The 12,022-nt window shown below is 40.2% G+C and overlaps 1 protein-coding gene across 4 annotated transcripts in view; it reads left to right on the top strand.

Moving 5' to 3' along the window:
* Positions 1-12,022, top strand: part of TOMM70 (translocase of outer mitochondrial membrane 70) — a 45,672-nt gene that overhangs the window by 24,686 nt on the left and 8,964 nt on the right. For 3 of the 4 annotated variants that reach the window (XM_077342067.1, XM_077342065.1, XM_077342066.1), the window contains 4 exons: positions 5,789-5,962; positions 8,184-8,310; positions 9,113-9,222; positions 9,457-9,605. In XM_077342067.1, coding sequence (XP_077198182.1) covers positions 5,789-5,962; positions 8,184-8,310; positions 9,113-9,222; positions 9,457-9,605 — 560 coding nt within the window. Of the gene's footprint in view, positions 1-97; positions 371-5,788; positions 5,963-8,183; positions 8,311-9,112; positions 9,223-9,456; positions 9,606-12,022 lie in introns of those variants that run through there. The other variant, XM_077342068.1, reaches the window with a different exon arrangement.

Below are 12,022 nucleotides of genomic sequence, written 5' to 3'. Positions count from 1 at the left end.
CGCGCCTAGCCCCCTTCCTCCCGCTTTGCCGCGGGCTTCCGTTGACCCCTCGCTCGGGTGTGGGAGCAGGTGGAGCTGCGCGCCGCGGCGGGGGATCATGGCCGCCTCGAAGCCCGTGGAGGCGGCTGCGGGCGGGGGCTCCGGCGGCGGCGGCGGGACAGGGCTTCCGCGCTGGCAGCTGGCCCTGGCGGTGGGGGCGCCGCTGCTCCTCGGGGCCGGGGTGCTGTACGTGTGGGGGCGGCGGCGGCGGGCGGCGCGGGGCGGCGGCAAGGGCGCGAGCGAGAGGAAGACGCCTGAGGGCAGAGCCAGCCCCGCGCCGGCCGACGGCTCGGGGGGCGGCCACCCCGATGGCCCCGGCGGGGACGAGATGGTGAGCGGGCGCGGCGCGAGGAAGGGCTTCAGGGCGGCCGGTTGGGAACCCGGGCGGCACGTGCGAGGAAAGCCGTTAGGGGGGGGGAGGGGGAAGGGCGGCGCTTCGGGAGGAGGGCGGTTTCGGTTTTAGGGGCGCTGCGGTGAGTCGCGAGGCTGGGGGTGTGGTGCTGATTTACACCCCCCCTGGCACGCACTCTGCGCCCCTAAGCGAGGAGCCACGATCTTTTCTTCTGAGTCACTAAAACTACCCTGAAGGATCCCTCCCTCTGGGCACGTTATGTGGTTTTATTATTCTGTCCTCGAAACGGAATAGAGTTTAAATTCTCCAAAGGGCTGGCCTGGGGCATTCCTGGATTTATAACAAGTCTCTAGAGATCAGCTGACCTGGAAGAAATGGCCGATTTCGAGCGCAGACTTCTTCCTTTATCGCAGCCCCGCTGAACTTTTACCCCAGACACTAAAATCTCCCGGAATTTTCGTTGTCTGGGTTAGGCGCTGTAAAGGGGACTAAGACAATTTTCCTCTCCCCCAAGAAAAGCCCCCTTTTTAGGGCCTTCTGTTAGATGCGAGCTATCAATAGTTCACAGGAGACTCTGGTTTATCTTCCAGACATTACTAAAAAAAACCTTGATTTGTGTGCCAACTCTTTTTTATCTGCTTGGTATCTCTTAGATGTATCACAGCCAAAGCACATTAAGAGGTAGTATTGCTCAGCAAACTGGCTTGTACGCCAAGATGTTGTTACAAATTCATGATGTGTATTTTCTGAAAAATTGGGAACAGGGAAAGTTTTCTGGTGCTGTAGATACATTTTATATGCTTAGCCATGTTTATTTTTCCTGACATGGTTACTAAAGAAAACTAAAATGCATCATATTAGTTTTTCATGCTGTACAAATTCCTAGTAGCTACAAATGCCTCTAATGATTAGAAAAAAGCACATTTAATATAACTTAAATATTATAATGAAATAAATTCAAAGCTTTATGTGAACATTATTTTTCTCATAGGCTTCTGAAAGAACTTGTGTACTAGCGTTTAGGAGACTGCACTATAATTAGAGAATCCACTTGGTATACATCTTCATAGATGTGATTTTGCAATTATACTTATCTTCAGTGTGGAAAATTCTGAAAGCATTGTTCAAATTACTCCATGTATTAGGAGTAATTTTAAAAAATGGCATGTTCTTTCTGTCTCAAAGGCAGGAGCAGACAGTTGTTTAAGGTTCCTGTTGCGTGGGCTAAGAAAATCCTTGACATTTTTGCCTGTACTATTTGTTCTCTATAGTGCAAAAGGCAGCATGGATAGCTGTGGTTTTTAAAACAGCCTTACTGCTTATGTCATATGTTAGCTGCTTAGCTGTAAAATGAAATGCAACTTGGCTTACACAGTTGTTAAACTGAGAGATGGTATCAGGGTTTCAGGATACATGTGTTCAGATATGGGAACATGCTTTTTGAGAGTCTCATGCTAGCATCTGGGAGAAAAAACACTTGGTAGAATTGTACTAAACATGTAAGAAGAGCTTGAAGCTGAAGGCTTGGCGTTGATGGGCCATTATTTCTAATGAGTATAGTTTTAAAACAGGCTTCCATATAGGCACTGACTTAGTCACTTGTGGTAAATTAATCAACAAGTGCCTCTTGTTACAAAACTGTTTAATCCTTTCTAACTTGAAGAAAAAAAACAGAGCCAAGTACAAAGTCTCAAGACTTCAGTCTTGTATAACATAGAGAACACCATGAACAAGTATCCCTCAGGCTCTGGGCTGACTAGTATAGGCAATTTATGTTGTTAAAGGAGCAAAATTTAGGTTTGATACACAAGTATTGCATAAATTTCAGTCCTGTTTCTCCATTCCTCTTTTTCTATTAAAAATAGTTATTCTATTAGTTTTCTATTAAAAATAGTTATTTTTGACAATCTTCTGGACATTATAAAGTTCTGTCCCAGTGCGCTTTCTCTCGGAAGTATCTGGGAGAGCACCTTCTCTGTGAATTTCAGAGTAATGTGGCCCTGAGACTGTTAAGTCGGGATCTAGAGCTCAGAGGAGGACCAATGGTTTTTTGTGAAAGGAAGTGTGTATCTTCCCCAGTATTGGGACAGAAGAGCATTCCTGGATGTTTGAAATGAAATACAGTAGTTGTGTTTTATGGAATCGTAGTCTGAAATGTTTAATATTGATTGCAATTAGATGCATATTTAAAGAGCAATCATAAGCAGGTTTCCTCAGAATCCTGCTTAGTCTTGTTCAGTGGGACTTATTCCCAGAAAAGTGTTTTAAGAATTACACTGCTTTTATCTGAGTACAATTTACAACTGCAGAATAGCCTGTTTAATATGCTGCTGCTCTCTGTTTGCTAGCCAGTCAATACCCAGGCTGAATTATCTTTTAGAGGCAGTGTACAATTGATTGAGTTAGGAAATCTCAAAGTATCAGTTCATCAGTATTAGCTACTTCCTATGTAATGTGGAGAGTGCTTAAAGTTGTTTGGACCTGTCAGTTGTCCCAAACAGCACATTAAACATTCACTTGAATATTATCCTAAACTACTAGAATATAAATGTAACGTTATGCAAGATTTTACATATCATTCATCTACTGTGTCCTTAGGCAGCTTAAAAATGTATTTCCAAATCGTGGCCACGGGCTCTTTTAATACAGGTAACACTGTTACTGTGATGAAATAGTTCAGAGAGATGACTTGGTAAACGGATAGGGACTGTGGACTATAGTACTTTGTGTTGCCTGTTACTGTAAGTATACTCCCGCTGTGTGATTTTAGCATGTTTAATGGCTAATGTAAACTTTGTAATCTGCCCTGAATCTCAGATCTTTCCCACATGCTCAGTTTGCTCCTGGTTTTCTTGGGAGTCAATCCGCAAGCATTTTAAGTGGTTTCTTTTGCACGTCGGTCCCTTGTGCATTTTTATAGTTATGATGATGAATTCTGTTTATTTTCTTCTGTACTATAATGAGGAGTTTCTTCGGAGGGTGCTTTCCCCCCTATATCTGCACAAGGGAAAGTGCTAGACTTCTTAAAAATTAAAACAGGGCTTCTGAGAACTTGCTAAGTTTATTGTTGCAACACTACACTCTTAGGGTCATTTTAAAATGAAATCACCCCATCTTGTGGGGGGAGGAGAAGGAGTGGTTTAACAATGACGACATTAGGCTGGAGGTGGGTGGGACAAAAAACATTAAAGTAAAGGTATCCCCTGTGCAAGCACCGGGTCATGTCTGATCCTTGGGGTGACGCCCTCTAGCGTTTTCATGGCAGACTCAATACGGGGTGGTTTGCGGCACTAGGAAAAAGCCAATTCAAATTGGTTTCCAAAACAACATTAGGACAAAAGTGTACTACAAAGAGGTAGATAGATGACAGAAAAATGAAGTGAAAGCAAAAGGCAGAATATGCATGCGGAAGTTGGAGTAAACTGACATAGTATTGGGCCAGAACTATCAAAAAGCCCCAAGCAGAAAAAATCTTCAATAAGGTTTTCCTAGAGGCATTACTTAAAATTTGTCCAGTCTTGTAATTTAGAAGAACAGAAAAGTGACCTGCAGCAAAGCACATTTGCTTACTTATGCTTATCTGAAAGCTGACTTGTAAACCTGATGTTTATTGGTGTTGAGAAATGAAAAGGCAAAAGCTGAAGCTTGTATACCATTAATGTTCCTGCATTTAGTTCAAAAATTAATTGTGGAAAATTTAAATGTCTATATTTTTAAAACGTGTTTTATAGTAAACAAAATTCAGTTGCAATAGTACTTAAGCAACATATTTAAATATTGAGTATATACTAGTATCTCCAATATTATTTTATCATATATTTTATGGCATGTTTGGGGGCAGAATTTGGTCACACTGAAACAATAAGCACATCCTTGGAAAATACATTTTTGCTGTGTTTCTGCAACATAGTACATACAAAGGAATTTTATGTATCTAATGTTGTAGGTTATCTTAAAACACTTCATACTATGCATTTTCAGTGGATGAAATCTTGTCTTTAAAAGTATTTATACCAAAAGAGATTTTTTGTCTTGTTTTTCAGTGTTCCTAAACATTTCCAGTTTTTTTCAGTTGGAAAAACTTTTAAATGTTGGGGACGGGGTAATTTTATTTCCTGCCACTCTCCACTGTCTTTGCATCTGCAGTTCAAGCAACGTGAAGTTCAGGAGTTATATTACACGATTAAGGAGTTGCAGATATTTTCACTGGTCAAAAGCAGAATTCCAAAACTGTTGTTAGGACCAACCAGGTGATATAGATCAGTATGCAAACTTTTGAGTTCTCCAAACCTATTACATCAGGCAGTGGCAACAAATAACTAAGATTCTTTTATAGCCCCTGTTTCTGCCTCGGATTTGCAGTGAGCCAAGATTGCATGCACCTCAATCTTAAAGTAACTGCTGGAGAACTTGTGGCTGCCATGAGTTTTCCAGTATCATTTTAAGGTATTTTAAAATGCTGTGAGGCCTGAATCCTGATCAAGCCTGTGTTATGAGGCTCTCTTCCCCGCACACACACGCTGTGCATGAAAACATGCTGAGGGGGAAGAGCTTCACACCTCACAGTCAGGATTGGGACTTCATGGCCTTTTGAAATGACTTTAAATGCGATGGAGACAAGATCTCCATCACAGCCTGGCTCTCTGTTTTAGTCAACTCCTTCATAACAACAACAACAACAAAAATGAACCTCAACTCTTTGCCTTCTACTGAATCCAGACTGTTTAAAACTGCCTTCAGAGTTTTTCTCCTCCTCCATTACAATTCACTGAATATCACATTTTGAGTAGCTAAAGTCAGATTCCGTATCGTCAGTAAGTAAATTAAGATTTCAGACCATTAATAAAAGTTTATTTGTTAGCTTCTACTAATTTGTTAGCTTCTACCATCACAATTAATGCTTGATTTGGAAACAATCCTTATAACTTAATATATTGAAGGAAGAGCTATTCATGATACTAGGTTTATTAATGAGCAGTGCTGCACTTTGCATGTGTAGTGCAATCCTGAATCTAAAATTGCACTCCAGTGGACAAGTTTGCTGGATTTCCAATGCTGCTTACTACAGCCTCCTGAGCTGTATATCAGTGGTCCCTGACTTTTTGGGGGCTGGGGACTGGGGTGGGGAGGGGGTGCTGGTGCACTGGCGAATGCAGGTGTGGCAACTCCGTGCTTGCGTGTTTGACCCCGCTGGGTCCTGTGCCTCCCCCCCCCCCCGCAGTGCAGCGCCCGGTAAACTGCGGAAGAGACGGGGTAGAAAGTAGAAAGATCATCTTCTGCAAACTGTCTGCAGTAGTTCTAATCCAGCTCAGTGACTTTGAATGCTTTAAAGCCTGTATTGTGGTAAATCTTTTAATGTTTGAACTCTGTACAATGCCTATGAACATTTTTTTCCAGAGCCCTCTTGATAGAGCCCAAGCGGCAAAGAATAAAGGCAACAAGTATTTTAAGGCTGGGAAATACGAGCAAGCCATTCAGTGCTATACTGAAGCCATCAGTTTATGTCCCTCTGAGAAAAATGCTGACCTTTCCACCTTCTACCAGAACAGAGCTGCAGCCTATGAACAACTGGTATGAATCTTAAACATCAGAATAGTATGTTCATCCGCAATTTAAATATAGACTACATCTGCTTCCCTTTTCATGTGTGAATATTTTGTTCAAGTGTTATGCCCCGCCAGAATTCCTGGGGTTTAGAATTGTAATTCAGAAAAGTTGTCTGTGATTTCAAGTGTTTGGTTAGAAACTACACATGTACTTTTGCAGTCATTGTTTATTTGCCATAGGCCATTATAAAATAGATTAAAACATTTTGAAATATTTCAAAACAAAGTAATAAAGTAATATATACAGATTACATTTACTGTATAAATCCAGCTGCAATTATTCTAGGCATTTGCTCACTTTAGAACCTCTTTAGCCCTTATTTTCTTGGCCACAAGGGCAAACATGACATTCTGTTGTGAACAAAAGAATTAGTATCTGATAACAGGAAAACTAATTTTTCATGATCAGATTGACCATTTGGACCATTTAGTAAATTAGCAAGAAATTTGTTCCTTGGTTCTGTGTACAACAGGCAAATTAAATTGAGGCCCCACAGATACAGAAGCATTGATCTTTTGGAATTTGATGGTCGCATCTACTCAGTAGAACCAATGGCACTGTTTGGAATTGCATGGAAGTGTAAGCTGCTCTTTGAACTAAAAAGAAAGGATCTAAAATTATCTGTTTTAAATAGTTTGGACCAAGGGGAACTTTTAGATTGCAGGATTGATAATTTGTCAATTGTGGTATCGGAAATAAACACCCTGTCTCTGAGTTGATTATTATCAATTGAGTTGTCTAAGAGGTCATCTGGAATGGAATATCATGACAGAATATTAATTAGAAATCTAGAATGAATTGAATCTTTGGACATCAAGAGCTTAAACCAGCCTTTCTCAACTTTTTACCATTGAAAAACCCCTGAAACCCTCTATAGCTCCAAGAAACCCCAGAAGTGGCATGATAGTGCAGAATGTGGTTGGGAAGCATAGCTGTGTATATGCCTACCCAGGACCCATCCCACCGCATCCAGGCACATCATTGGTCATTTTGGTAAGGAGAGGGGCATGATAATTTACACCCACCCATTCAGGAAACCCTTTTGGGACCAACAAGAAACCCTAGGGTTTCACAAAACCCTGGCTGAGAGAGACTGGCTTAAATGATTGTTTGAACTTGTTCTCTTTCTAAAATTGCTAAGTGTACACAAGCCCTGTCTGAGGGAAGACCAGTTTCAGCTCTCATCAGGGCTACTAACGTTTGCAGTCTAGAAAATCTAAATGACAGAACTGCTCTTGCTTCTCCTAAAGACTGCTGTTCTATAGAATCGCTTAGGGGGACAGTGTTTCTTTTTAAGTGGAACTCGAAATTCTCTGGATGACACCAGCTTATATGTTGCAGCTTATACACTGACTTGTTCTTATCTTTCCTCTTCTCTCCCACTGTCCCTCAACTGAAACTGGTTGGGTGGTTCTTTGAACTAAATGTGTATTCATTTTCCAAATGTTGATTTTTTAAAAAATTCTGTTTTGTTTTTATGATTCTTTTAGCTACCTTAAATGTTCAATCCCAGTAAATACATTTTAAAAATAATAACAATATTACTAATGTCACACAGCAAGTAATATGATACAATCCTGTATTAAATTTAGCAGAGGTAAAATAGCATATCCTTTGTAAACTGTTGCAAACCTTCTAGTTACAAGTGCTTACTGGTTTTTTATTTGCATGACTTTTTGTACAAAAGCACATGAGAAATTAGACAATAAAATAATCTTTAGAGGGTGGGTATGCTCCCTCGGTCACTTATGAAGTTCTGGTATCAATCATTTATTTCAGCAGTATTCTTCCTTAAAAAAAATTACCTGATTTTCCCCAGTACATTCTCCTTGTCTGTTCTTTTATTTACTGGTTGCTCAATTTTCTGATCCCTTTTCCCCTGGGGTGCCGAGTCTGGCTCCTTACTTTCCTGGACGTCTTTTCTGAGTTCTAGAGATGAAAAGTTAAAGTGCTACATTTCCAAACCAGTTATGTGGATAAAGTTCTATTGATTTACGTGAAGTCTATGCTGAATAAAATGATTTAGATTGCAATCTGATGCATACTTATTTGTGAGTAGTTCCCATTGATTATGGTGAGATTTATTCCCAAGTAAACATGCATGGATAAGCCCTGTTCAGTTGGTATGCAGTGTTGTAAGTAGATCATAACACTGTTCTTTAATCAACTATTTTTATACCTACAGCAAAAATGGAAAGAAGTGGCACAGGACTGCACAAAAGCTGTTGAACTTAATCCCAAATATGTGAAAGCTCTTTTCAGGCGTGCAAAGGCACATGAGAAATTAGACAATAAAAAAGAATGTTTAGAAGGTGGGTATGCTGCATGTTAAAAGGAATTCTGTCTACATTGTTGAATTTTGTGATAACATGCAAAATTGCTTCATTAAAATATTTGTACTTGTCTTTGAAGGGATAAGAAAACTTTTAAGCTTTAACTATGATTCCAGTGTATTGTAATTTGTTCAAGAACCTTTTGAAATCAAAGTAGGCATTTTTGTATACCCATAAGCTGAATGAATAAATAAATAATGATCCTTGGTTCTCTGATAAATTCCAGAAAAAATAAAAATAATTAGTATTTGATTCTGAATGGAAAGAGAATTGAGCAAAGCTTGAAAAATCTCTACTGATCTTCTGGGCAAAATTAGCCTAAAGCACACATAATATGCTTATGCTCTGGCACTTGCCTTTTGTTTTTTCTTCTGCTGATGGATTCTGGCATGTTAGTGTTTCCCAAAGATCCCTTGGGGCTTGATTGCTTATTGTAGATAGATGATGGTTCCTTTGATTTAATCCTTTTTGTACACAGTAGCTCACCCTTTCTGAGATTTAAAAAAAACAGTTTAATTGTGGTAGGTAGAATATAATGCTCATGATTAACATACAGGGGAAAATACCACCAGTGGTGTGGTTAAGGACTTGAAGCGGAAGAATATTTGATTAAGGTGTCTAGTTGTATACCACAAAACCCATCAGTTTATTTTAGATGTCCTTGACAAGAAACGGAGCCTAAGCTTGACAAGTGCTGCGGGACAGAGTAACTCATTGTATAGCCTTTCAACGATTAATAAACTAGTAGTCTGTAATCTTATTTTTTGTTTGTGTTTTTCAGATGTCACTGCAGTCTGCATTTTAGAAGGGTTTCAAAATCAGCAAAGTATGCTGCTAGCAGATAAAGTTCTCAAACTTCTTGGGAAAGAAAAAGCCAAAGAGAAATATAAGGTATGACTGTATGAAGACCTGATAGGAAATTTTCAGATTTGAGACCTATGTGGTCTCATTGGTTTTTCGAAATTGTAATGGCATTAAAGCATACAAGAAATAGCAGGTCTGTCAGATGCTGCTTTTCTCAGTAGTTCAGTGTCCTCAGGTTAAATGTAATAGCCATTTATCTAATGGCTGAGTCACAGTTGAATGGAATATACTTTCAAACCAACATTCTCTGCCTTGCTTCAGAACAGGGAGCCCCTGATGCCTTCACCACAGTTCATCAAATCTTACTTCAGCTCTTTCACAGATGACATTATCTCCCAGCCTCTTCTTCGAGGGGAGAAATCTGATGAAGACAAAGATAAAGAAGGAGAGGCCTCTGTAGTAAAAGATAAGTAAGTAACTGGATAAATAAGTTTGTTAGTGTAATGGATCAATTTATGTTGCCATAGAAAAAGCCATATGCAGTTATGCTATTAAATGTAGTACATTCATTGTATAAAGTGATAAATATTAGATAGTAGGAGCTTGTGAGAAGCAATTTGCGCTTTGGTTTGGGCAGCAATATTGTATAACTATTGGCTTGGGGGTGATTAACTTGCAGTAAGAGATAACTGACAAGCAAAAAAGGAATATAACAATGATTTTTGGGAACACATTGTTCATTCTCTGCAATCTGCAATGATCTGCATTAAACCCTGGCTTGCTGTGAAACCTGTTTTTTAACCATGATTGATGGTGGCACTGATAGGACCCATTATTGTAGCCAAGGCCAGTGGTGGGGTTAGCATGAAAGGAGAATATCTGAGACAGCATGTCATTCTATTGCTTTGATTTTATATTCTGCTTAAATTATCAGGACCTTTAATCTATTTTTGCCATTTGTAGTTTCCAGAGATTAAATAAAAAAGAGTTTCTACTTGAAGGAGCTCATGATAAGTGGCTTATCTTAGAAGTAGCTGAAGCAAACAAGATAGCGGTTTTCTCCTTTCAAAAAGCCTAGTATTTTAGCAACCTAGATTTTCTTTTCAAAAGAGAACTTTCCTAAAATTGAAAATCCAAGTACCACTTAAAATACTAGTTGATTTTTGTCCTATTCCTTAGTAGCCATTTTTGTCCTTAGTCCATTAAAGTTATTGTCAGACCAGTAGTGGCTCTCTAAGTCTTTCACATTCCTCCTACCTGATCTTTTTAACTGGAGATCCCAAAGATTGAACCTGGGACTTCTGCATGCCAAACAGATGCTCTGCCAGTGAGCCATAGCTCCACCTTCTCCAGTCTTTAGAGAAGAATCAGAGCCAGCTGCTGAGCCCATTGCTGTATAAACCCCACTTTATTAAAAAGTAATGTAGGAGGGTGAGCCTCTTGTGGCGCAGAGTGGTAAGGCAGCAGACATGCAGTCTGAAAGTTCTGCCCATGAGGCTGGGAGTTTGATCCCAGCAGCCGGCTCAAGGTTGACTCAGCCTTCCATCCTTCTGAGGTTGGTAAAATGAGTACCCAGCTTGCTGGGGGGTAAACAGTAATGACTGGGGAAGGCACTGGCAAACCACCCAGTATTGAGACTGCCATGAAAACGCTGGAGGGTGTCACTCCAAGGGTCAGACATGACCATATGCTTGCACAGGGGATACCTTTACCTTTAATGTAGGAGGGATCTTGAAAGGTACCCTAAAGCTATATTGTACTTACCATTTTAACTGTAGTTTTATTTATTTATTTTTACTTCATTTTTCATCTACCTTTCTAGTTGAAACTCAAGACTAATTAACAATTTAATGAAAACACACAAGGGATCTTTGGTGAAATGTAATGGCTATTTCTTCCTAAGTGATCTCTCCCCCCCAGCAGATCGTCACTTTGTCTCCTTCTCCACTATGCTGATCCACAGTATTCCTCGTCTTCATAAGCAGTGTTCAGGGACAGCAGTGCAATGTGTGTGTGTGGTGGGGAGTGTTGGAAAAATTTTATTCTGCTATTGGAAGTGCCTTTGGAGGCTGCCTCTCATAATATGGAGGGGAGGAACCCCGCCAACAGCATAAACTAACGGAGTTTATGAGTTGGATCTTAAGTTTTAATTGACGGAGCCATCACAGGGCCTGTAAAACAAAGGTCTTCCGCCAGGTCCAGAGCTAAGATCAGTGTGGCTCTTCCTCAGGCTGGGCATTTACATCTTTGAACCCCACCCTAGATTAGTCTGCTCCGGAGGTTAGGGGGTATTTTGGCTGCCAATCTTGGCACAGTTGGATTGTAAGATTGTATAAACACAGATTATCCCATGTAGCTAAGATTTATTAAAGAGTACTTGCAGGATCTCCTTGCCTAATTAAATTGTATAGTGAGCCTATTTATCCAAGTAGTCTAATGCTATAAATAGGACTTCAATGAATATTTCCCTGTATCCTGGGAGCTTGATTTTATATATACTGAAATCACAATTTCCTATTTAAGCATATCTTATAGACTCTAATTATTCCTTTGCATGTTAATAAATGAATGTTCAGAAAGTGTAAGGATGTAATCGATAATCCATCTTTTGTTGTTGTTGTTATGTGCGAAGTCGTGTCCGACCCATCGCGACCCCATGGACAATGATCCTCCAGGCCTTCCTGTCCTCTACCATTCCCCGGAGTCCATTTAAGTTTGCACCTACTGCTTCAGTGACTCCATCCAGCCACCTCATTCTCTGTCGTCCCCTTCTTCTTTTGCCCTCGATCGCTCCCAGCATTAGGCTCTTCTCCAGGGAGTCCTTCCTTCTCATGAGGTGTCCAAAGTATTTGAGTTTCATCTTCAGGATCTGGCCTTCTAAAGAGCA

This window comes from Paroedura picta, chromosome 6 (assembly GCF_049243985.1).
Source record: "Paroedura picta isolate Pp20150507F chromosome 6, Ppicta_v3.0, whole genome shotgun sequence".
In the NCBI taxonomy this organism is placed as follows: Eukaryota; Metazoa; Chordata; class Lepidosauria; order Squamata; family Gekkonidae; genus Paroedura; species Paroedura picta.
This window is presented reverse-complemented; position numbering and strand designations above follow the sequence as displayed.